The sequence below is a fragment of the Paramormyrops kingsleyae genome, unplaced genomic scaffold (assembly GCF_048594095.1).
Source record: "Paramormyrops kingsleyae isolate MSU_618 unplaced genomic scaffold, PKINGS_0.4 ups39, whole genome shotgun sequence".
In the NCBI taxonomy this organism is placed as follows: domain Eukaryota; kingdom Metazoa; phylum Chordata; class Actinopteri; order Osteoglossiformes; family Mormyridae; genus Paramormyrops; species Paramormyrops kingsleyae.
The window spans coordinates 388,007-413,976 of record NW_027325977.1 but is presented as its reverse complement, the minus strand read 5'-3'; the positions used below and the strand labels follow the sequence as shown (position 1 = coordinate 413,976).

The 25,970-nt window shown below is 44.0% G+C and overlaps 1 protein-coding gene, 1 long non-coding RNA gene and 1 pseudogene across 2 annotated transcripts; 1 reads left to right on the top strand and 2 right to left on the bottom strand.

Moving 5' to 3' along the window:
- LOC140586333 (E3 ubiquitin/ISG15 ligase TRIM25-like) overlaps positions 1 to 25,970 on the bottom strand; it is a 189,788-nt pseudogene that overhangs the window by 86,552 nt on the left and 77,266 nt on the right.
- Positions 17,773 to 19,661, bottom strand: LOC140586334 (E3 ubiquitin/ISG15 ligase TRIM25-like). The gene is made up of 2 exons (XM_072708144.1): positions 18,602 to 19,661; positions 17,773 to 17,895 (listed from the first exon to the last, which is right to left on the bottom strand). The coding sequence occupies exons 1-2, from the start codon at positions 19,190 to 19,192 to the stop codon at positions 17,773 to 17,775; spliced, it is 714 nt and encodes a 237-aa protein (XP_072564245.1). The 5' UTR covers positions 19,193 to 19,661.
- On the top strand, positions 23,252 to 24,555 carry LOC111846642 (uncharacterized). Its single transcript, XR_002838922.2, has 3 exons — positions 23,252 to 23,318; positions 23,622 to 23,723; positions 24,442 to 24,555. It is a non-coding gene; the product is annotated as an uncharacterized lncRNA (long non-coding RNA).

Sequence of the window (25,970 nt, the reverse complement as noted above, 5' to 3'; positions counted from 1 at the left end):
TGGTGGAAGTGTGTTCAAAATGGCCACAGTCTTGTTCGGATAAGAGTCCAATCCGCATGGAGCACTTTGAGCAGAGTGAGGACGCCGCCATTTAGGAGATATCAAAGAACAAACTCCCCTGGCTCAGAAAAAGGAGGGAAAACAGGGGAAGCTGATGATTCTCCCAGAGCATCGCAAGGTGGAGAAACGAGGATGCAGGAGAGGATTGCCATCCTGGGCAGCAGGTTGCAGGGCGGGGCGACGACCCCCAGCTCCTCAGGCAGCGGCAGGCTGGGGGGCCCCGCGCGTGAAAATTACCCTTGTTTTTCACCCCCTGTAATGTTTGTATTCTTCCATTTTCATGTCTGTCGTATGATAGAAATATCATCAGCACTCCCACTCACTCACTGTAAATTCTCTGGTGTAGGAAAAATTAGCTCAAATAAATTTTTATGTCCACCAATGTGTAAGGAAATTAATTACGTTTTAATAAATTATTATTTAATGATGATTATCAACTAATTGTTATGCTGAATGGTTGATTCCTTCAAACTCAATTGCGGAATCCCTGTGAGTCAAAAAGGTCAGATGACAAAGATCAGATAAGAGCCAACAGAGGAATGTAAAAAGGGGGGGTTGTTAAGCAAAGACTGAAAAAACCTCTGATAGTTAGGAGACCCACTGAGATACCTGGTTACATTATTTAACTTTCACGATTCCTCTGGGAAACCATGAGAGCATGTATGCAGGGGTAGCTATACATATATATTTATCCATATTTATATAATGGTTCGAGTGAGAAGGTAAAATAGGTGATACTCTGTGAAACACTGTTATAAGGGTGGCAGACAAAACACTAACATTGTCTAAGGACACAAACAAACATAACCTATATGGATACTATGGGGCTGACAAAACTGGCTTTCGGGACATGGAATGTCACCTCTCTGGTGGGGAAGGAGCCTGAGCTTGTGCGTGAGGTTGAGAGGTATCGACTAGATATAGTCGGGCTCACCTCAACACATAGCTTGGGTTCTGAAACCAATCTCCTGGAGAGGGGCTGGACGCTCTTTTACTCTGGAGTTGCGGCGGGTGAGCGACGCCGGGCTGGGGTAGGGCTATTGGTGGCCCCACAGCTCGGTGCATTAACATCGGAGTTTACCCCAGTGAACGAGAGGGCTGTTTCCCTGCGCCTTCGGGTCGGGGATAGGTCTCTGACTGTCATCTGCGCTTATGCGCCGAATGTCAGTTCGGAGTACCCGGCCTTCTTGGATTCCCTTAGCGGTATGCTATTTGGTGTGCCGCGGGGGGATTCCATCGTTTTGCTGGGGGACTTCAACACTCACGTGGGCAATGACAGTGTGACCTGGAAGGGGGTGATTGGGAGGAACGGCCTCCCTGATCTGAATCCGAGTGGTGTTCAGTTATTGGACTTCTGTGCAATGCATGGTTTGTCCATAACGAACACCATGTTCGAGCATAAGGGTGTCCATAAGTGGACATGGTACGAACATGCCCGGGGCTACAGGTCGATGATCGATTTTATAATCGTATCAACTGATCTGCGGCCCTCTGTCTTGGACACTCGGGTAAAGAGAGGGGCAGAGCTGTCAACTGATCACCACCTGGTGATGAGTTGGCTCAGGTGGCGGGGGAGGAAGCCGGTCAGACCTGGTAGGCCCAAGCGTATAGTGAGGGTCTGCTGGGAACGTCTGGCAGAGGCTCCTGTTTGCTGGAGCTTTAACTCGTGCCTCCGGCAGAATTCCGACTGCATGCCGAGGGAGGTGGGGGACATTGAGTCCGAATGGACACTGTTCCGGACCTCCATTGTGGAAGCGGCCGTACGGAGCTGTGGCTGCAGGGTGGTCGGTGCCTGTCGTGGCGGTAACCCCCGTACCCGATGGTGGACACCAGAGGTGAGGGGGGCCGTGAAGCTGAAGAAGGAGGCTTACCGGGAATTATTAGCCCGGGGGTCTCCGGAGGCAGCTGACGGGTACCGGCGGGCCAGGCGGAACGCGGCTCGGGCGGTCACAGAAGCAAAAACCCGGGTGTGGGAGGAGTTCGGTGAGGCCATGGAAAGTGACTTTCGGTCGGCCTCAAAAAGGTTCTGGCAAACCATACGGAGTATCAGGAGGGGGAAGCAGCTCCTGGTTCCTACTATTTATAGTGGGGGGGGGGGGCTGTTGACCTCATCTGGGGACATCATCCGGAGGTGGAAGGAATACTTTGAGGACCTCCTCAACCCTGCCTCCGATACATCTACGCATACTGCCTTTGAGACATCTGAGGGCGTAGAGCCCGAGGGTGCTGGGGGGGGCTTGCCCATCACTGAGGCTGAGGTGGCCGCGGCGGTTAAACAACTCCGTGGTGGCCGGGCCCCGGGGGTGGACGAGATCCGCCCGGAGTACCTGAAGGCTCTAGATGTTGTGGGGCTGTCGTGGCTGACACGCCTTCTCAACAGTGCGTGGAGGTCAGGGACAGTGCCGCTGGATTGGCAGACCGGGGTGGTGGTCCCCTTATTTAAGAAAGGGGACCGGAGGGTGTGTTCCAACTACAGGGGGATCACACTTCTCAGCCTCCCTGGGAAGGTCTATTCCAGGGTACTGGAGAGGAGGGTGAGATCGATAGTTGAATCTCGGATTCAGGAGGAACAATGCGGTTTTCGTCCTGGTCGTGGAACACTGGACTAGCTTTATACCCTTGCAGGGGTACTGGAGGGGGCCTGGGAGTTTGCCTATCCAGTCTACATGTGTTTTGTGGATTTGGAAAAGGCTTACGACCGGGTTCCCCGAGGTGCTCTGTGGGGGGTGCTTCGGGAGTATGGGGTCCGGGGTCCACTGTTGTAAGCGATCCGGTCCCTGTACGAACGGAGCAGAAGCTTGGTCCGCATTGCCGGCAATAAGTTGGACGTGTTCCAGGTGCGTGTTGGGCTCCGCCAGGGCTGCCCTTTGTCATCGGTCCTGTTTATCATATTTATGGACAGGATTTCTAGGCGCAGCCAAGGCGTCGAGGGTGTCCAGTTTGGTGACCTCAGGATTGCCTCGCTGCTTTTTGCAGACGATGTCGTCCTGTTGGCTTCATCTGCTGGGGATCTCCAGCAGGCACTGGGGCGGTTCGCAGCCGAGTGCGAAGCGGCAGGGATGAGGATTAGCACCTCCAAGTCCGAGACCATGGTTCTCAGCCGGAAACGGGTGGTTTGCCCTCTTCGGGTTGGGGAAGACGTACTGCCTCAAGTGGAGGAGTTTAAGTATCTCGGGGTCTTGTTCACGAGTGAGGGTAGTCGGGATCGGGAGTTGGATAGACGGATCGGAGCGGCGTCTGCAGTTCTGCAGGCGCTTAACCGATCCGTCGTGGCTAAGAAAGAACTGAGCCAAAAAGCCAAGCTCTCGATCTATTGGTCCATCTTTGTCCCTACCCTCACCTATGGTCATGAGCTATGGGTAATGACCGAAAGAACGAGATCGCGAATACAAGCGGCCGAAATGAGGTTTCTCCGCAGGGTGTCTGGGCTCTCCCTTAGGGATAGGGTGAGAAGTTCGGATATCCGGGAGGGCCTCGGAGTAGAACCGCTGCTTCTTCACGTCGAAAGGAGCCAGTTGAGGTGGTTTGGACATCTGGTGCGGATGCCTCCTGGGCGGCTACCCGGAGAGGTTTTCCGTGCCTGTCCTACAGGGAGGAGGCCCCGAGGCAGGCCCAGGACTCGCTGGAGGGATTATATCTCTCGGCTGGCCTGGGAACGCCTCGGTGTCCCCCCCGAGGAGCTGGTGGGGTTAGCTGGGGAGAGGGAGGCCTGGGTGCCTCTGCTGAAGCTGCTACCCCCGCGACCCGAACCCCGGACAAGCGGAAGATGATGGATGGATGGATGGATGGATATAAGAACATAAGAACATAAGAAATTTACAAACGAGAGGAGGCCATTCAGCCCATCAAGCTCGTTTGGGGAGAACTTAACTAATAGGTCAGAGTTGTTAAAATCTTATCTAGCTCTGATTTAAAGGAACCCATGGTTTTAGCTTCCACTACACTAGCAGGAAGACTATTCCATACTCTAACTACACGCTGTGTAAAGAAGTGCTTCCTCAAATCTGTTTTAAAATGTTCTCCCGCTAATTTCCACTTATGGCCACGAGTTCTAGTATTCAGACTAATATTGAAATAGTCATTTGGTTGAACAGCATCCAGACCCATTAGAATCTTATAGACCTGAATCATATCCCCCCTTAGTCTCCTTTGCTCAAGGCTAAACAGATTCAGTTCCGCTAACCTCTCCTCATAAGACATTCCTCTAAGACCAGGAATTATTCTCGTAGCTCTCCGTTGCACCTTTTCTAAGGCAGCAATGTCCTTCTTGAGGTATGGTGACCAAACCTGCACACAGTATTCTAGGTGGGGTCTTACCAAGGAATTATATAAGTGTAACATCACCTCCCTCGACTTAAACTCCACACATCTAGAGATATAACCCAGCATTCTGTTCCCCTTTTTTATTCCTTCCCCACACTGGCGAGAGTGGGACATGGAAGCATCAACATACATACCGAGATCTTTCTCGTAATCAGCTACCTTTATTTCAGTGGAACCCATAAAATATCTGTACTTTATATTTCTGCTCCCTGCATGGATTACCTTACATTTATCTGTGTTAAATTTCATCTGCCAAGTATCAGCCCATTCGCTAATTAAATCCAGATCCCGTTGAAGCCTCTCTGCTGCTAGATTAGTATTTGCTACCCCGCCCACCTTGGTGTCGTCTGCAAATTTAACCAGTTTACTGTATGTATTTGTGTCAATATCATTAATGTAAATTAGGAACAATAGTGGTCCTAAAATTGAACCCTGCGGTACCCCACTATGAACGGAGGCCCACTGTGACATTGTGCCTCTAATAACTACTCGCTGCTTCCTGTCAGTTAGCCAGTTTTTGATCCAAGCTGCCACAGTTCCTAAAATCCCTGCAGCTTTAAGCTTTAGCAAGAGCCGTTTGTGGGGGACAACATCAAAGGCCTTCTGGAAATCTAAGTAAATCACATCATAGGCCTTTTTGTGATCAATTTCACTTGTAGCTTCCTCAAAGAACTCAAGTAGATTCGTTAAGCAGGATCTACCTCTCCTAAATCCATGTTGGCTATCCTTTATAATGTTATTTGCATCTAGGTAATCTACCATTTTCACTTGAATTATAGCTTCCATTATTTTTCCAGTAATGCTAGTTAAACTGATTGGCCTATAGTTTGCTGGATTACTTCTATCCCCTTTTTTGAATATGGGTGTTATATTAGCATGCTTCCAATCTGATGGTACCACACCCGCAGATAACGATTTCTGGAATATTAAAGTTAAAGGTTGGCTAATAATATCCCTCATCTCTTTTAAGACTATAGGTAAGATGCCATCAGGCCCCTGCGATTTATTTATTTTGAGTTTAGCTAGGCTTAGTATCACATCAACCTCAGTTATACATATATTGGTCATAGACGATGCTGTATTCGTATTAATTGGTGGTAAGTTACTTGTGTTCTCTATTGTGAACACCCTTGAAAAATAATCATTAAACTCATTTACCATATCGATTTCGTTATCAATTATAAGTCCCTTACTATCCTGCAAATTAGTGATTTCAGCTTTTAGTGCTCTCTTGGAGTTAAAATATTGGAAGAAACCTTTACTGTCATGCTTAGCCTCCAATGCAATTTTTCTTTCTACATCCCTCTTGGATAGCCTAATGTCATTTTTTAACTCTGCCTGTACACTTAGATACTCCTGCTTAATTATGAAATCATTAGTTATTTTCCAATTGTGGAACAGAGCCCTTTTCCTCCTGACTTTATTCTTAATTTCCTTAGTAAACCACCTTGGTTGTCGTTTCCTAGATTTAGTTTTGCTGGAAACAGGTATGAAGTCCTCTTTCACTTGCAACAATGTGCTTTTGAAAAATTCCCATGCCTCTTCAACTGTTTTGCTATTTAACTCTGTCCAGTTTACAGTTACTAATTTCTGTCTCATACCATTAAAGTTAGCCTTCCTAACATTGTATACTTTTAATTTCGACTTTGCTCTTCGGACACAAAAATTAACCTCGAATTTAACCATGTTATGATCACTACCGTACAATGGGTCTAAAACCTCTAATTTTCCAATCCTATCCTGGTTATTACAGAAAACGAGATCAAGAAGGGCTTCTCCCCTAGTAGGAGTATTAACAAACTGAGTAAAAAAACAATCCTGTACTAATTCCACCATCTCAAGTTCATTTACAGAAGAGCCAGAGACTGTGTCCCACTGTATCCCAGGTAAATTAAAATCACCCATAACCACCACATCATTATTATTACTCATAGTCCTGATATCATCATATAATATTCTGCTTTCCTCTACAGCTACATTAGGTGCTCTATAACAAACCCCGACAATTAGGCCATTTGAATCTTTAGCATCAAGTTTTATCCATACAGCTTCTGAATTTTTATTTTTATCAGTGATATCCCTTGCCTGCAAGTTTTCTTTTACGTATACTGCAACACCACCTCCCTTCTTGCCTATCCGGTCTCTACGGAACAACGTATAACCATCCATATTATATTCATCACCACCATTGTCACTCATCCATGTTTCAGTTATTCCTATAATGTCGTAATTGTCTGAAGAAATTAAAGCCTCTAAGTCATTAATTTTGTTTCTAATACTCCTAGCATTCAAATACAGACCACTAATGGTAGGCCTTTTACAGTGTCTACTTTTAATATTTATTTGGGCTTTCCGTCTCTCCCCACATAAATTCTTATCTGACCTCCCTGCCCCCCCAGTCCCTAGTTTAAACATTCCTCAACTATTCTGCACATACGCCTCCCCAATACACTGGTTCCCCTATGGTTCAGGTGCAACCCGTCCGACTTGAACAGGTCCCACCTGTTCCAGAAGGTCTTCCAGTGCCCCATAAACCTGAACCCCTCTTTCCTACACCACCATTTTAGCCACAGGGTATATACAGGCCAAATTTAAAAGGGAACTTTCTTCAGGGTGTTGGGTGAGTCTGTGGTTTGTAAGGCAGGATGGAAAGGGGGGGGGGGGGGGTGCGTTGCGTACCAAGTTGAGGGATCCCTTGGGTGGGCATCAGACCACTAAATTGCCGGTCGGGGTGGGGGAAGGTCCCCTCGATAAATTCTGCTGGCTGGTAAATTTCCCTGCTTAGGATGGGGGCGTTTAAGTGATCGTCAGTTATCATTTGGCAACCCCAGTGCTCCCCCCACACACACAACCCCCGCACATGCCCACATTACAAAGTCATCAATCTATCATTAATTATTGATACAGGTATCTTCCATTTATGGTGTAAAGTTTGCGGCCGATTTGTTCACAGTGAACGAGTCCCTTACAGCAGCTACACACTCACGTTCACGTCTCTGCACAAATTTGTTGTTTTCCTTCTTCTGTTTGTCCTCAGAAATGTAAAGCTGCTTCCCTCCTTGACTATGGCCAGTGAGAGCCAGTGAGGCATGTAAGGACCTGCTGTAAGTCAGCATGTGATTGGCTGGAAACTACACCTGCACTGTCAGAAAAAAAAGTACCAATCTGTTCCCTCAAGGGTCTGTCAATTGTATCCTAGTTGTAGGTAAAAGTGCCCTTTAGTCTAATTTAAGGTACAGAAATGGAGTCTGAGGGAGGGAACATTAAGTTTGCACCTTGGGGAACAAAACTGAACCAGGACTGTCCCTCTTTTTTGACAGTGTGGGACTATATATGCCTATAGTGAACGAACCACCGACAGCCTTGGTCACTCCCTTGGGTCTCATTCTCGTTCTGAATGAACTGGTGGATGAGTGGATGAACATGAGCATCTGTCATTCACCTACTGACTCAGCAACTCAGTCCACTCCTTCAGCATGAAGTGAATGGCAAATTTTCTCCGGTTTTAGACAAGATAAGACATCTCATTCCTAAGATGGTGCCAGTGTGTGTGGCCGGCCGTCTTCCATGATTAGCTCATGTTGGTGTTTTTTTGTTGCTTTTTGCTGGAAATGTTTGCTCCTTACTGGTATATGATCACCAAGCTCTATTTGATATTCGTTCTGCTACAAAATGCCGGATTATAAACATTAACAGCAGACATGATGACCTTCCTCTGTTTTACTAGGACTACCCAATCATCTACACCGCATTCAGACTTCAATCAAGTGCCTTCTGCGATCTTTTAGCTCATCGAGATCTACTGGTTAAGGAGGAGGAGTAGCTATAGTTTTTAAAGAGAACTTTTATTTGTAAACAGTTATCAGCAGTTTTACAATTTTGAGGTGATTATGTGTGAACTGGGCCGCCTAAATCTAGCATTTATTGCTGTGATTTACCGGCCACCAAAATATGTAAAAGAAGGACTTTATTAGTGACTTTTCTAACTTTCTGACTTATTTTATACCAAAATATGACTGAGTTTTGATTGTGGGTGATTTTCACATACATATTTGCTGCTCACCTAAGCCGCTAGTCAAAGACTTCCTGAATCTTACTGAATCTTCTGACCTATAATAGGTCTGTAATAGGTCCTACTGAAGATCATGGCCATACTTTAGACCTTGTACCATCATATGTCCTGTCTGTTTTTAATATGGCAGCTCATGAGGCCGATTTCTCTGATCATTCCACCATTCTGATCGAAAGTTATCTTCTGTGTGATGCCCCTAAGTCTTGTGTGGGCTCCCAGTGTTTCTGACAGATGAAGCCTTCTACTGCTACAAAATTTGTAACTGCGTTTAATGATGCTGTTGGACCGTGTTTAGAGAATGTTCACTGTACCGATACGGAGGAGCTAACTTCACTTTTGTACTGCACTTGCCAGGATATTTTAGATTGTCATTGTCTCTCTTAAAGTTTGTCCTTCTAAGCCAAAATCGATGCCATGGCTGAATGATATTACTCAAGCTGCCATAGAAGGACAGCATTCCTGTCCCGTGATCCAGGTTCACTCCTATCTCAGAAGAGCAGGGGCAAATATAATAGTGTCATCATTATTGTGCCAGAGTGTGTAACTAGAGGGATCACAGTACAAACACCAGGACTTGTTATTGCTTCCAAGCCCACTGTCATTACTCCATCCTATCCTGCTGATCCCTTTATATGTGACGGCTACACCAATCAAATGCCCGCTCCACTCAACCTCCCAGTAGTAGCACCCAGTCAGACCCTCTGTACACAGCACTTGCTGGAGTGAGTCAAAACTCTCCCAGTGGTCAGGATATGACTCTGTCTCTCTCTTCCATGTCACCACTCTGTTCCCCTCAGACAGTTGGTGTCTGTTTGCTGTGTTGGGGTCCAGAACGAGCCGACAGGAGTCTGATGGAGGAGAACAGATGGTTTGGTTTTAAGTCTATTTCATACTGTGCACAGACTTCTACACACATATTACGTTTGTCTGTGTGCGCAGACTGTTGTAACTGGTCCATAAGTACAGCAATGATATTCCAGCAGACCAGCAGGCTAACAATTTGCTGCAATGTGCAGTCAACACATACCGATGCACTAAAGTCATTGTCACTGTCCGCAGACAGTAGCAGTACGAATTGGGCTTTATTCACTCCTTATATTAAGTCAAAGTCAAAGTGAACTTTATTGTCATCTCAGCTATATACATGTATACAGTGAGACGAGACGACGTGGCTCCAGTTCTTACAAAGTACAAATAGGCACAGAGAATAAATATATAAACTATAAATATAAATATAAACTCTAAGCTAGCGTGGAAATTGTGCAATTAGTTAAGGAGGTATTCAGAATATGTGCAAGTATTGCAACAGCAGAGAAACATATTTCAATACTGGGAATGTAATTTTGTGTGGAAATGTGTGCAAATGATTAGTAGCAGTTCAACATGATACAAGGACAGTATTTTTTTTTAAATGCAGTTTTGCACAGTTGTTTTTGTGCATGTAGCAGCATGTGCATTTTAAACAGTGATGTGTAAAGTGCAGATGTGTAAAGTCACAGTAAAGTCACGGTTCACAGTTCAGGTGTGTGTGTGGGTGGGGGTGGGAGGGCAGGCAGCACGATGAGGAGTCTGACGGCTTGTGGGAAGAAGCTCTCACAGTCTGGTCGATCGGGCTTTGATGCTGCGGTAGCGTCTGCCAGATGGGAGTAGTGCAGAGAGTCTGTGTGGGGTGGAGGAGTCCAGCACGATGCGGGAGGCCTTTCTGATGCAGCGCTTGTGGAAGATCTCCTGCAGTGAGGGGAGAGACGCCCCGATGATGTTACCAGCGGCTTTAACGATCCGCTGCAGGCTCTTCTGGTCAGCAGCACTGGCACTGCCCAACCAGACGGAAATGCAGCTGGTCAGGACGCTCTCTACGCTGCCTCTGTAGAACACGGAGAGGATGGGAGGAGGGAGGTTGGCCCGCTTCAATCGTCTCAGGAAGTGAAGACGCTGCTGAGCCTTTTTGGTGATGGAGGTGGTGTTGGTGGTCCAGGTGAGGTCGTCTGAGATGTGAATTCCCAGAAATGTGGTGTTCTTCACTGTCTCTTGATACTGACTGGCATGTCGGTAGCGTGAGTCTTCCTGAATTCGACAATAATTTCCTTTGTCTTGTCCACATTCAGTGATAGGTTGTTCTCACTGCACCAGACACCCAGCCGCTGAACCTCATCTCTGTACACTGACTCGTTGTGGCGGATGAGCCCAACCACAGTCGTGTCATCAGCGAACTTGATGATGTGGTTTGAGCTGTGCGTGGCAGTGCAGTCGTGGGTCAGCAGAGTGAGCAGTAGTGGACTGAGACCCCTGTGGCACGCCTGTGCTCATTCTGATGGTGCTGGAAATTTTGTCGCCAATACGGACGGACTGAGGCCTTTCTGACAGAATGTCCAGGATCCAGTTACACAAAGAGGTGCTCAGTCCCAGCTCGTTCAGTTTCCTGCTGAGCCTTTGGGGGATGATGGTGTCGAATGCTGAGCTGAAGTCTATGAACAGCATTCTAACATAAGTGTCTCTCTTCTCCAGGTGAGATAGGGAGAGGTGAAGGGCAGAGGATATGGCATCTTCAGTCGACCTGTTTGATCGATATGCAAACTGTGAGTGAGACATTTTGCAATGTCATGAAAAATATTGGTTCATTTTGAATTTCATAACAGAAACACGTCTCAAAAAAGTGGGGAGGGGGACAATATGAGGCTGGGAAAGTTAGTGGTACAAAAACCCAACAGCTGGATATAAATATTACCAATACATACTGTAATATTTGTTTGAGTAAGTGTACACTATATCTTTAATATTAAAAGTCTTGTGTTTGAGTAAGTGTATACTATATCTTTAATATTAAAAGTCTTGGCTTGGGTACGCTGTGCACCTTTTGCATTTTTAATAATGAGTATATTATTAAATATTAACTATATATAATAATGAGTTAATAATAACTTCTAGAATACAGTGGCACAATTTATACAGTATATATAAAGGTCTTGATAGGACCAATTATTTTGACATGGAAAGTGTGCAGGGCAGTTTGTTTAGAAATTGGTAATAAACAGACTTTTTATGTTATAGTTCTGGCTAGCAGACTGTGATACAGTTAGGGGTGATATTCTGCCCCTAAGCCTCGCGGATGCGTAGGGGCTGTACTTTACGCTGAAGGAAGAAAAATGCCAAACTGCAGAGTGCAATGTATGTAAAGCTAATGCTGAACACAATAAGATTTATACAAACTAGATGTCTTCAGACTTGCATTCTTTCTAAATGTTGGTGTCACAGCACCGGGCGGAATTGGAGCGAGGGGGAGGCATGGTGTATTAGGATGAATTCGCGGACGATTACGTCACCCACGTGACATGGAATTAACTTTACTATAATATTCTGGGAAGTTGTAATTGTGGATTAATTCTGATCGCGTGTGGACTGATCGTCCTGAAATTCAGATCAATCGTCCATGATTCACCCCAAATGTCACTACACTGCACGAACAAGTTATTTACCGATCCCCTGTAAAACCTAATTTTGCCGTAAATAACTTGGGCTCATAAAAGAAGCCAGGATGCTGACTATGTGTACGTCACAAGCGGGGAGGGGGGAGAATGATGAACAGGTAGGTCGAGAGAGCTGGGTGAACGTAGGTCGTAGACGTAGAAAAGGGCGTACACAGTTCACAGAGGCGGCATCACCTGAAGTAACGGTTTCTAACCGCTTTCAGGTGCTTCCAGCTTTAGAGCCGGAAGAGACTGGGGAGGCAGGTGGGCCCTTGGGCACCAAGGAGCCACCTAACCCCAGTAGGAGGGAGGTTGTGGTAGTAGGGGATTCAATTATAAGAGGTGTAGATAGTTATGTGTGCACCCGTGATAGAGGGTCCCGTACGGTGTCTTGCCTGCCTGGTGCCCAGGTAGGGGACCTTCCAGATCGAGTGGACAGGCTTTTGGCCCCAGCCGGGGTGGATCCAGTGGTCGTGGTGCATGTTGGCACCAATGACATAGGAAAGGGCAGAAGGGCTGTTCTGCAAGATAAATTTATAGAAGTCGCGGATAAGCTTAGATGCAGAACATCCACGGTGGTATTCTCTGGAATACTTCCCGTGCCACGTGCAAGTCAGGCAAAATTAGCTGAGATAAGGGGATTAAATGCGTGGCTAAAATGGTGGTGTAGGAAAGAGGGGTTCAGGTTTATGGGGCACTGGAAGACCTTCTGGAACAGGTGGGACCTGTTCAAGCCGGACGGGTTACATCTGAACCATAGGGGAACCAGTGTATTGGGGAGGCGTATGTGCAGAATAGTTGAGGAATGTTTAAACTAGGGACTGGGGGGGCAGGGAGGGCAGTTAAGAATTTATGTGGGGAGAGACGGAAAGCCCAAATAAATATTAAAAGTAGACCCTGTAAAAGGCCTACCATTAGTGGTCTGTATTTGAATGCAAGGAGTATTAGAAACAAAATTAATGACTTAGAGGCTTTAATTTCTTCAGACAATTACGACATTATAGGAATAACTGAAACATGGATGAGTGACAATGATGGTGATGAATATAATATGGATGGTTATACGTTGTTCCGTAGAGACCGGATAGGCAAGAAGGGAGGTGGTGTTGCAGTATACGTAAAAGAAAACTTGCAGGCAAGGGATCTCACTGATAAAAATAAAAATTCAGAAGCGGTATGGATCAAACTTGATGCTAAAGATTCAAATGGCCTAATTGTCGGGGTTTGTTATAGGGCACCTAATGTAGCTGTAGAGGACAGCAGAATATTATATGATGATATCAGGATTATGAGTAATAAAAATGATGTGGTGGTTATGGGTGATTTTAATTTACCTGGGATACAGTGGGACACAGTCTCTGGCTCTTCTGTAAATGAACTTGAGATGGTGGAATTAGTACCAGGGGAGAAGCCCTTCTTGATCTCGTTTTTTGTAATAACCAGGATAGGATTGGAAAATTAGAGGTTTTAGACCCATTGTACGGTAGTGATCATAACATGGTTAAATTCGAGGTTAATTTTAGTGTCCGAAGAGCAAAGTCTAAATTAAAAGTATACAATGTTAGGAAGGCTAACTTTAATGGTATGAGACGGAAATTAGAAACTGTAAACTGGACAGAGTTAAATAGCAAAACAGTTGAAGAGGCATGGGAATTTTTCAAAAGCACATTGTTGCAAGTGCAAGAGGACTTCATACCTGTTTCCAGCAAAACTAAATCTAGGAAACGACAACCAAGGTGGTTTACTAAGGAAATTAAGAATAAAGTCAGGAGGAAAAGGGCTCTGTTCCACAACTGGAAAATAACTAATGATTTCAAAATCAAGCAGGAGTATCTAAGTCTACAGGCAGAGTTAAAAAATGACATTAGGCTATCAAAGAGGGATGTAGAAAGAAAAATTGCATTGGAGGCTAAGCATGACAGTAAAGGTTTCTTCCAATATTTTAACTCCAAGAGAGCACTAAAAGCTGAAATCACTAATTTGCAGGATAGTAAGGGCCTTATAATTGATAACGAAATTGATATGGTAAACGAGTTTAATGATTATTTTTCAAGGGTGTTCACAATAGAGAACACAAGTAACTTACCACCAATTAATACGAATACAGCATCGTCTATGACCAATATATGTATAACTGAGGTTGATGTGATACTAAGCCTAGCTAAACTCAAAATAAATAAATCGCAGGGGCCTGATGGCATCTTACCTTTAGTCTTAAAAGAGATGAGGGATATTATTAGCCAACCTTTGACTTTAATATTCCAAAAATCGTTATCTGCGGGTGTGGTACCATCAGATTGGAAGCATGCCAATATAACACCCATATTCAAAAAAGGGGATAGAAGTAACCCAGCAAACTATAGGCCAATCAGTTTAACTAGCATTACTGGAAAAATAATGGAAGCTATAATTCAAGTGAAAATGGTAGATTACCTAGATGCAAATAACATTATAAAGGATAGCCAACATGGATTTAGGAGAGGTAGATCCTGCTTAACGAATCTGCTTGAGTTCTTTGAGGAAGCTACAAGTGAAATTGATCACAAAAAGGCCTATGATGTGATTTACTTAGATTTCCAGAAAGCCTTTGATGTTGTCCCCCACAAACGGCTCTTGTTAAAGCTTAAAGCTGCAGGAATTTTAGGAACTGTGGCAGCTTGGATCAAAAACTGGCTAACTGATAGGAAGCAGCGAGTAGTTATTAGAGGCACTATGTCACAGTGGGCCTCCGTTTATAGTGGGGTACCGCAGGGTTCAATTTTAGGACCACTATTGTTCCTAATTTACATTAATGATATTGACACAAATACATACAGTAAACTGGTTAAATTTGCAGACGACACTAAGGTGGGCGGGGTAGCAGATACTAATCTAGCAGCAGAAAGGCTTCAACGGGATCTGGATTTAATTAGCGAATGGGCTGATACTTGGCAGATGAAATTTAACACAGATAAATGTAAGGTAATCCATGCAGGGAGCAGAAATATACAGTACAGATATTTTATGGGTTCCACTGAAATCAATGTAGCTGATTACGAGAAAGATCTCGGTATGTATGTTGATGCTTCCATGTCCCACTCTCGCCAATGTGGGGAAGCAATAAAAAAGGCGAACAGAATGTTGGGTTATATCTCTAGATGTGTGGAGTTTAAGTCAAGGGAGGTGATGTTACACTTATATAATTCCTTGGTAAGACCCCACCTAGAATACTGTGTGCAGGTTTGGTCACCATACCTCAAGAAGGACATTACTGCCTTAGAAAAGGTGCAACGAAGAGCTACGAGAATGATTCCTGGTCTTAGAGGAATGTCTTACGAGGAGAGGTTAGCGGAACTGAATCTGTTCAGTCTTGAGCAAAGGAGACTAAGGGGGGATATGATTCAGGTCTATAAGATTCTAATGGGTCTGGATGCTGTTCAGCCAAATGACTATTTCAATATTAGTCTAAATACTAGAACTCGTGGCCATAAGTGGAAATTAGCGGGAGAACATTTTAAAACAAATTTGAGGAAGCACTTCTTTACACAGCGTGTAGTCAGAGTATGGAATAGTCTTCCTGCTATTGTAGTGGAAGCTAAAACCATGGGTTCCTTTAAATCAGAGCTAGATAAGATTTTAACAACTCTGAGCTATTAGCTAAGTTCTCCCCAAACGAGCTTGATGGGCCGAATGGCCTCCTCTCGTTTGTAAATTTCTTATGTTCTTATGTTCTTATGTTCATCTGGGCCATTAGATCGGCATGCAGGATGCTTATCTTGGTTTCAGGAGATAGGGTGGGGGGTCGGTATGCAGCACCCTATATTACCTGTAGGGGGGAACAGGGAGGCGTTGCGCAAAGTCACCTGGCGCCAGGACGCCCATTGTATTGTATTATCGCAAGCAGAATCACTCGGACTAAAGGGGGAATTGGAGCACCATATATTGCCTGGGGGGAAGGGGTGAGCCTGGCCAGCTTACCCCCTGCCCACATGCAACTCTAAATTTAGTATAAAGGAAGGGGGAGATTCCAGTACTGACCGGAGTTCAGCCGTGGGATAGAGCGCGCATCGCCCGGCATTTTCTCGGAACTCACGTGTTGGTCTCCTGCCAGGACTGAAAGGGCTCCCCAGTCCATGTGTGAAGGTGGGTGATGATACTGTAGCACGTCCGAGTGTAAATAGCTTTGCAACTGCTTCTGCTTTCCATTGATTGTTGTGAGTAAATTATCGCCGCTTGTGATAATATTTCGTAACTTCTTTTATGTTTCCTTGCTTCTTGTATGTATTATTGCTTCTTTTCTATATATATTCATTTGCACCTAATACTATTAGCTATAAGATATATATTATTTGATATCCGTTGTAGTACAAGTTATTTTGCATTGCCTTCAATATGATAGCTCGGTATTGGTGTTAATGCGAGATAATTTTGTATTACTTATTAAAGTGTATTTGAGTGAACCTAAGCGTGCCTGTTTGTTCCTTCGAGAGCCCTATATCCCTCTCTCATCCAATTTTAAGACACATGGTGAGGAAGGGAATATGGACGACCCCCTAGCGACTCACAGGAACACGGGGGTTTATTAAACAACACTGAACACACAAAAAACACTACAAAATAAATGGACCGCGCAGGGTCAAAACTAAACAGGGGATAAACAAAGACTAACTACAAATGGGGCAGGGAAACAAAGAGCAGGCAGGCAGGCAATAAATCACACAACATTCAAACCTCAGTAACATACATCAATAGCGACTACATCAAACATCACTGACATCCAACAAAATACAATGAAGCACTCAGGGACGGTGCAGGATAACGAGCAATCAGGAAAACACACAAGGGCAGGCAGAAGAACAGGCAACAGGGGGAACTAATAATTAACTCAGGGAGAGGGAGGGGAAAACTAAGACAGTGACAGAAACAAGGAAACAGAATCTACACTAGAGGAATAACAGACAGGTAAAAACACAAGCAGGGGCACCAAGCATGAAACCAAATACAAATCACAAGACGCAGGAACTAAAAAAGTCATACAAATGAAACAAAATACAAAAACAGAGGAGGTGGGATTCTAACACACAACAGAGGGGTTAACAAGTAGCCACATGCTCAGCTCATTGAGCCATGGGGTCAACTGGGAACAGGGGAAACACTACAGACTAGGACAACGGGGGAAGACAGGATGGCCAGTGACACCTGCTGGCCAAACGGAGAGAAGATGCAAGACTGGGACAAAACAGGTGCTGACCTTGACATTTGGTTAATTACGCTTAAAAGTTTTATCTGTGCTCCATCGTATATTTTGTACTGGAGACTGACATTTACTTTCTGACTACAAATGGTTAGTTGGGGTATACAATGATATTTTAATGACTGATTTCTTTATTGTATTTAATTTGGCAACAATTGCACAATTTGTAGTTTAAGAAATAGGCCTATTTCTTCTGATTTTTGTGAAAGTTGTTACTGAATAAAACAAAGAAGCAGACCTGTGTAAATCATTTCATACATGATCCCTCATTAAGCTCATACACTGTCAGCTGCAGGGATCTGGCAGAGACTGGTGGCTGTATGGTGCAGGTTGGTTGTCACCATTGGGTCTGAGTTTAATAGGTGACTTTTTGGGGTTGATATCTGTTACACTGGAGTATGAAACTTTGTCATTTGTTAAAAAGAATATTATTTAAAGGCCATTTGAGAAAGACCTTTCATTTAGATTAACCCCCCTGTTCAGTGCCTTTGTCCCTCCCCTGTGGGAAATCCCTGACTCATTATAACTCACAGTGAATTTTATTTACCATAAACCACTCAAGTCACCCATCTGTGGAAGAACCTCAATTCACGCCTGAAATAGTTCTTACAAGCCAGCTGTTATCTTCTCCTCAGGTTCATACTCACTGTGATTGAGTCCACAGCCTCTCTCAGCTCCTGCAGCTCCTTCTCTTTCACTTCAATTCTCTGCTGAAATTCCATCTGGGTTTCACCCATATCTTTCTACATGTAGCAAAAAGATGATGAAATGAGTTTGTTTTATTGAAGGTGATCATATTCTTTAATCATCCACTGCAGGATGGAGCCCAGCCTTGTGCCCTATGCTGCCTGGGAAAGGCTCCAGGTCCCCATGACCCTGACCGGGATAAATGGTTAGGAGATTCTCCTCTGCCCTCTCTCATTAACAAGGTGTCTTCTCTCACAGACCTGCCACAGTCTGGCTGTTTTATGTTTACTGCACCATCCTCAGTAAACTCTACACACTGCAGTGTGTGAAAATCCCAGGATGGTGGCGATTTCTGAGATGCTGGAAGCACCATGTTTGACGCTAACAATCGCATCATATTTAAAACCTCTTAGCTCACACATCTCAGCCATTCAGATGCTCAGCCAAATAATAAGTGATCCTCTTCACCCTGTTTGCTTGCTGCATGCATTCAACTGTAGCCACAGGATTCACTGTTTGATGGAGCTTTTTATACTTTATAGTAACATCATGACCCAGGTTTGCCCAAGTTAGAACGCAGAGTCTGATATAAGTTAAGGTGCTAAAATTTCTCTTTAATCAGTTATAGGATATACACACACATTTCTTTACCAAACCAGACTTGATCTCTGCATCTTTAAAGCAGAAATGCTCACGAGTTAAAACAAAAAAGTTATAACTTAATAAAATTCATAATTTATATTAGAAAGTTTTTGGCCTGACCTGTATCTCCGCCCTTTCTGCAGCAGCTGCGATTGTATCATGGTCTCTGTGTTCAAACGTCTTACAGGAATAACAGATGCACTGCTTGTCGGTACGGCAGTAGCTCTCCAGGGGTTTGTCATGGAGGGAACAGACCTTGTCGGGCAGATGTCCAGTAGGATCAGCCAGCTTGTGCTTCTGAAAAGCTGGAGACTCATAGTGAGGCTGGAGGTGAGTTTCACAGTAAGAGGCCAGACACACCAGGCAGAACTTGACTGCTCTGCATTTTCTCCCAGTACAGAAATCACACTCCACATCTCCAGGTCCAGCATAATGGTCAGCAGGAGTAGCAGCTTGTAGTCCAGTCTGCTTCAGTTTCTCCACCACTTCAGCCAGGATGGTGTTTCTGCCCAGAACAGGTCTGGGTGTGAAGGTCTCTCTGCACTGGGGGCAGCTGTAAACTTGAAGATGGTCCTCCTGATCCCAGTAGCTCTTAATGCAGCTCATACAGTAACTGTGACTACAGGGAATAGTCACTGGATCCTTCAGTAGATCCAGACAGATCGAACAGCTTAACTGGTTCTGATTCCCTGTGATACTGGTTTCTGCCATTTTACCACGAACACTGATAGGATTCAGTTTAGTTTTCTCTCAGTTTTCTGTGTGTGAGAGTGGGAGGAACTTCCTGCTTCTCAGGCTGCAGTAGGTGTGGTTTTAGACTGAGGCCAGACTGAGAAGAGCAGTTAGATCAAACTCCACCTTCGTGTCTTAGGAAGGAGAGTCAGGTGACCAGGTTCAGAATGACTATTAATTTGCCACCAGAAAGCTTCCCAGGATGTAACTATGTAAATTTATTTTAGATACTACTAAGTTAAAATATCAACTACACACCTAAAGTAGCAAGACCAGCTTCAGTTAAGCCCAGAAAAAGAATGATAAAATACTGGATAAAATATCCAACAAATTTCAATAATCCCCTTATGAAGTATACAGTTATGGGACAGCACAGTATAGGAAGCACAGGGCACAGGGCAGGGACACCCTGGATGGGATGCCAGTCCATCACTGGGCACAGGGCAGGGACACCCTGGATGGGATGCCAGTCCACCACTGGGCAAACACTCACTCACAGGCTGAGGACAATTTAGATACTAATTCACCAAACTGCATGATCTTGGACTGTGGGAGGAAACCTGAGGAAACCCACAGGAACACGGGGAGAACATGCAAGCTGTACATGCAGAACCAGGAGTGGGAACCAGACCCACAAGCCTCCAGGTGTGGCTACAGCGCTACCTACCAAGTCACAGAGCTGTCTGACAGTGCACATGGTTTCAGGAAGGCACCACCTGTGTGCACCTGCAAGCAGTACACTCTCCCGTCACCTGGAGGCGCTGTTTCTCATTTACTTGTTGCCACCAATAATAATAAGTCGAGACAGGAGGTGTAGTTTGTATGGAATCTGTCCTACAGTGTTGAAGCTTTCGGGTCACAGCGCGCATTTGGACAATAAATCATCTGGACATTAAATCTTCAGAAACATGCAAAGAAATAACACAGCATGTCCTGGAGGAGCTGTACTGTGTGCCGCTGCCCTCCATATGAGTGCTGGACTTCACTGCACTGTAGGTATTCCAGTGAATGCTGCATATTTCACTGTGTTTCTGTACCTGTACATATTTCACTTATTTGGGCCGGGATTTGATCGCATTGTGTCGTGGTATTTTACATATAACTTGTCCTTTTAATGTAGGCCTATATGCATTTAGTCTGTGCTACCAAATAAGGACGTGCACAGAGCCCAATAATTGTATTTGCATCTCTATTTGTTAAGGCAGCAAAATTATTTGTATTTTTATTTGAATAAAAGTGGAAATAAATGTAACAATCCAGTTTTTGTTTTTACTTCACTTCTAATTTTTGAATATTAAACTGTTAATATGTGTTATTCAATAATGCGCTTATGAAAACCATAAACCAATATTACATTTAAGTATTTGTAATTATTTTAATGAACATTTATAACCATAAGCATAATCGAAAAGAAAATAATTTTTAAAAAAAACACTCGGTTCTTAATCCACACTCAAACCAATAGACTGAACTCTAAACCAGGGTTTCCCAAACCTTTTCGCCTGGGGACCCAAAAGGGAGATTTGTCATTTGCCTGGGACCCTAACCCATAATTTATGATGAAATACCATTACATGTTAACGATATAAAAACAAAACAAAAAACGAAAAGTTGAAGTATACAAACAATATTCTTTAAATATTTTCTTTAAAAAATGTTTTTAGTTTTATTATTTATATCTGTATTGCTGTTTATGACAATTAAAGCTCCCCAACAAAGACCCCTCCTTCATTTTAGGTAAAACAAAATGGTGGTGCAGTGGTTAACACTGTTGTGTCGCAGGTCTGGGACCTGGGTTTGAGTCTCTGCCTGTGATGCCTTCCCTGTACGCCCTTCCGCCTGTGATGCCTTCCCTGTATGCTCTTCCATCTGTGATGCCTTCCCTGCATGCCCTTCTGCCTGTGATGCCTTCCCTGTATGCTCTTCCATCTGTGATGCCTTCCCTGTACGCCCTTCTGCCTGTGATGCCTTCCCTGTATGCCCTTCCGCCTGTGATGCCTCCCCTGCACGCCGTTCCGCCTGTGATGCCTTCCCTGTACGCCCTTCTGCCTGTGATGCCTTCCCTGTACGCCCTTCTGCCCGTGATGCCTTCCCTGTACGCCCTTCTGCCTGTGCTGCCTTCCCTGTACGCCCTTCTGCCTGTGCTGCCTTCCCTGTACGCCCTTCTGCCTGTGATGCCTTCCCTGTACACCCTTCTGCCTGTGATGCCTTCCCTGTACGCCCTTCCGCCTGTGATGCCTTCCCTGTATGCCCTTCTGCCTGTGATGCCTTCCCTGCATGCCCTTCTGCCTGTGATGCCTTCCCTGCACGCCGTTCCGCCTGTGATGCCTTCTCTGTACACCCTTCTGCCTGTGATGACTTCCCTGTATGCCCTTCCGCCTGTGATGACTTCCCTGTATGCCCTTCTGTCTGTGATGCCTTCCCTGCACGCCGTTCCGCCTGTGATGCCTTCCCTGTACGCCCTTCCGCCTGTGATGACTTCCCTGTACGCCCTTCCACCTGTGATGCCTTCCCTGTACGCCCTGCTGCTGTACCACTGTTCCTGCCATCTGAAGCAGCTCCACCACTCGCCTGTCATCACCTCTCTGCCCCCCCGCTTTGTGTCTCAAATGTTAAGACTGTGAAAATGTGAACTGGGACTTTGACTTTCCCTGACGGCTCCTGGAGGATGGGCTCCACCTCTGAGTCTGGTTCCTCCCAAGGTTTCTTCCTTCTAGGGAGTTTTTCCTTGCCACTGTCACCTCTGGCTTGCACACTGGGGGCTTTGGGTGGGGATGCTGTAAAGCGCTTTGAGACAATGTAATATTGTGAGAACATTCTATACAAATAAATTTAATTGAATTTTGAATAGTGAACCATGAGTAAGACTGTGTGATAATGATTTATGTGTGTTATTGATTTAAGTGTCACTGCAGAACCGCGTTTTATATGTACAAGTATAACGCAAAATGTGCGCCATGACAGAATTAGTTGGCGGCGGGAGCTTGTCCCCTTTCTCTTATTGTTACTTGTTATTAAGTAGCATGGATAATATCCCCAAAAATCCTACGCCGGCCCACTGAGTCCGTGTCCATTTCTGCTTAGACAGCTTCCGCGTTTAATACCTGTTTGTAGATCAAAGTCATGAGCGTCGCTAGGCCCCCCTAACATTTGTACTCAGCCCCCCTAAAAATTCTCCATAAACTTTACACAAATTGGTGATCGCCCACGTCCTCTTTAAATTTCATATGAAAAGGGCGGCAGACTCCGTCTTTCAGCGCGGTCTTCAACTGAAGCATCACAGAGTGAGGATTAAGCCACGGTGTGTGTTTTTCGATAGATTGTTATATCTGCATCAGTGCAGTCCTTTTTCATAAATACAGTTTACAAAAATGTCAAAATTTTCGCTGTGTTACGTCATCACACCAGCCGTTTCCTCTAGCGAAAATGAAGCCCTTAATTAATACATACCCTATTAATCTATAGTCTACTTTATAAAACAATGATGCTGTTGCTGTTTTAATTGGAAAACCTAACTGTCTATATAAAACATTACACAGTGCATGGCATTAACTGCCATAGAGTTATGCATATAAATGATTAAAAGCAGTGACAGACAGCATTCAATGCACTCGTTTTAACTGCATAGCAGTGTGATTTACAGAGATAGAAAAATCCTGTTTTTTTTGTAATAAATATTGTATTGTATTAAATAATGTCCCAGATCGTGAAAAACATTTATTAGCCTTAGAGTAGCGTTTTTTGCCACATTGATTTAGAAAAAGTTACTTTTTTAATGAATAGAAACAAAAAAGAATGATATAAAAAGATGTTTTGTTTAATTACATTAAAACAATGTTTGTCTATATTAATGAATTAAAATAAATAGCCTAGTAGATATAAAGTTTTAAGGGGTTGAATGTAGAACCTACTGTCTTATTTATGAGGAATCAGGAAGACTCATTTGAGTACTGATTCTGAACAAGCCAAATATGTGTTAAACATCTATGGGGGCTGAGCCCCCCTTAAATGAAAATCCTAGAAACGCCCCTGATGAAAGTGAAAGTATTTTAATACTGGACTCTCCATTTTGTCAAGAAACACGGATAAGATTCTGCATTGCAAGGTAAGATTTTAGTCAACAGATAAAACTTATAATAAATGGTGCTATATTTGGGAGTATATTATACTTTATATATTACAGCGGATGCTATATACTGTTTCTCAAACCAGTCCTGGGAGACCCCAGACATACGTGTGTGTGTGTATGTGTGCGTAGCCTTTTGTAGCGATAGATAGATAGATAGATAGATAGATAGATAGATAGATAGATCGATAGACAGACACCTATATAGCGGCTGCACCCGTCGCATGAAGTAGCTAGTAGATATTATGCATGTATGTCACTATTTACCCTTCGTGTTCATAGAGGCCCCAGCCTCAGTCATCTGGTCTAGATCGGCAGAAAAATGGGGGGAGCTGCTTCTGAAATGACCCCCCCTGTGGAGTGTAAAACAAAGAGAACTGAGAGGTAAGACAGAACCTGTGTGTTTGTACTGCTTTACACACGGTCATAAAAAATAAACGTTCCAGCATTTCCGAAAGAGAGAGTAATCTGTCTAAACTTAATTCACTTCCTCGAGACTTAACTGATTCAGATCCGTGGGGTAGATGATTTATGTTTATCGTTTATTAAATTTATGAAATTTAATTTCCTCCAAGAATTTACATTTTACTCTACTCCCTGGACGCCGTCCTCTGCTGCCACCTAGCACTGATTCTCCAATTTTTCACATCTTTGGGGCGCAACGTGATTTTCTGAATATGATAAAATAAAGTTTATATTTTCGGTCTCCGCACCCCCCCCTCCCATTCAGAACATGATATCGGTATTCGGTAACAGTCTAGTAGTTGGTCGGCAATTGTTTTTTTCTTAACTTCGTGAAATTTATTGTGGGGAACCTCATTTAAGGCTAAATTTATGTAATATCAAGCAAGAACAGGCAAGTCTAGCAACGGAGGCTGTAACAATGATACTAAACCTTTCATATTGGGATCTCCATTTTAGGTGAGACACTTTATTTCACATTAAAGCTGTAAACAAGCATGTTTGCATCAAGAGCTTCACAGCATATCAAAGTGCATGAAGACAGAGCAGAAGGTTAAACAGCTGAAGATTTAATGTGACCCTGTCCACAGTATATGGATTATATTTATATAATGAGGATCTTTCCTCTCACTGTCCACAGTGTCCTGATGGAGAGAGCAGGCTCACCTGTACCCAGCTGTGTTTCCATGAAGAGTGACAGGTCAATGGACCGACCAATCGTATTCAGAGAGGGACGTTTTCCTACAGATCAAAGGTAAATATGCATTTAAACATTATTTAAAACACTCAGACTCTCAATCAAAAGACATACAGGCAAACACAAGCTACAAGAAAAAAAACTTCAACTTTCAATATTTTTACTTTTGCAAATGCCATTGTCTTTGAAATTTTAAATAGAAATTTTGTCTGTCTTCTGTATAAATCACGTCTGAGGTTAAAGTCTGAGGATTACTGTAAAGACTGACTTCTTCAGAGCTGGAATTAGAAGGTAGATTGAAAAGTGCATTTTAAATGTCAATCCTCAGCATGCAGCTGGAAAAAAGCTACTGCTCTATATTGATTAAGCATGACTGGACAATAGATTGTCTTCTTCTGGGACGGATGTTTCTGCTTTGATAATAAATAGATTCTCATGGGCTCATTAGCTCTGTTCAGACTGAGGCTTCAGTTTGAACATGTTTAATGGAACAGTGCCTGTTACTAATTAGCTAGTTGATATGGGATCGGGGGATGGTGCAGACAAGGAAAGGATGACGATCCACAGTGCAGCTCCAAGATGACAGGGGTTTATTTATAACAAAACACAGAGCAGAAAATAAGGGAACCACGAGGGGTCAAAAGGCCATAACAACAAAACACAGGGGACACTAGTAAAGAGCAGAAACCCAGGGAGCAGAACTAAGGGGGAAATAACTACACAGGAATCCAATACACACAGGAATCCAATACACACAGGAATCCAATACACACAGGAATCCAATACACACAGGAACAAAGCACAGGATCAACAGCATGTGATACAATGACCAAGTGAGGGAACTGACCACAGGCAGGCAGTAAAATACACAGATCATGGGGACTAACAAAAGGCGGGTGTGAGTACTCAACACAATCAACCAATCAGAGCAGACCCTGGAAACAGGACACAGGGGGAATTAACTAACAATTAACAAACACAGAACTAAGGAGCTATGAACCTGGGACCAGGGAAAACATTTGTGAGAGAAAAATTGACTAGAGGGATATTTTGTAATCAGCATTTCATATGTACTTTATACAGCCTGTAATTTATGGGTCTGGCCACCTGCAAGCAGCCCCCACTCACTGTAGCCTTTTGTGATTTTCCTGCTCTGTCTGATAAACACGCTCTTAACCTGCATTTCTGTTCAATCTAATGAGCACAAAGTTCAAGCACATATTGCTACACTAAGGTTAACTCATAATTCTCTTAAGCTTACATTCTTGGCTGTCAGCTGCCTAACACTCAGGTACTTTTGCATTAGTTGCACAAAGATAAAGTTTCAAAGCTGATTACAAAATATCCCTCTAGTCAGTTTTTCTCTCACACTGGACAAGATCCTACGGAGCTGCCAGAGGTCACACCAGAGCCTGGGCCTGCTGGGTACCTGAGGTGCAGCCCAGCTAGAGACAGGAAGCCCCTGAGTATTA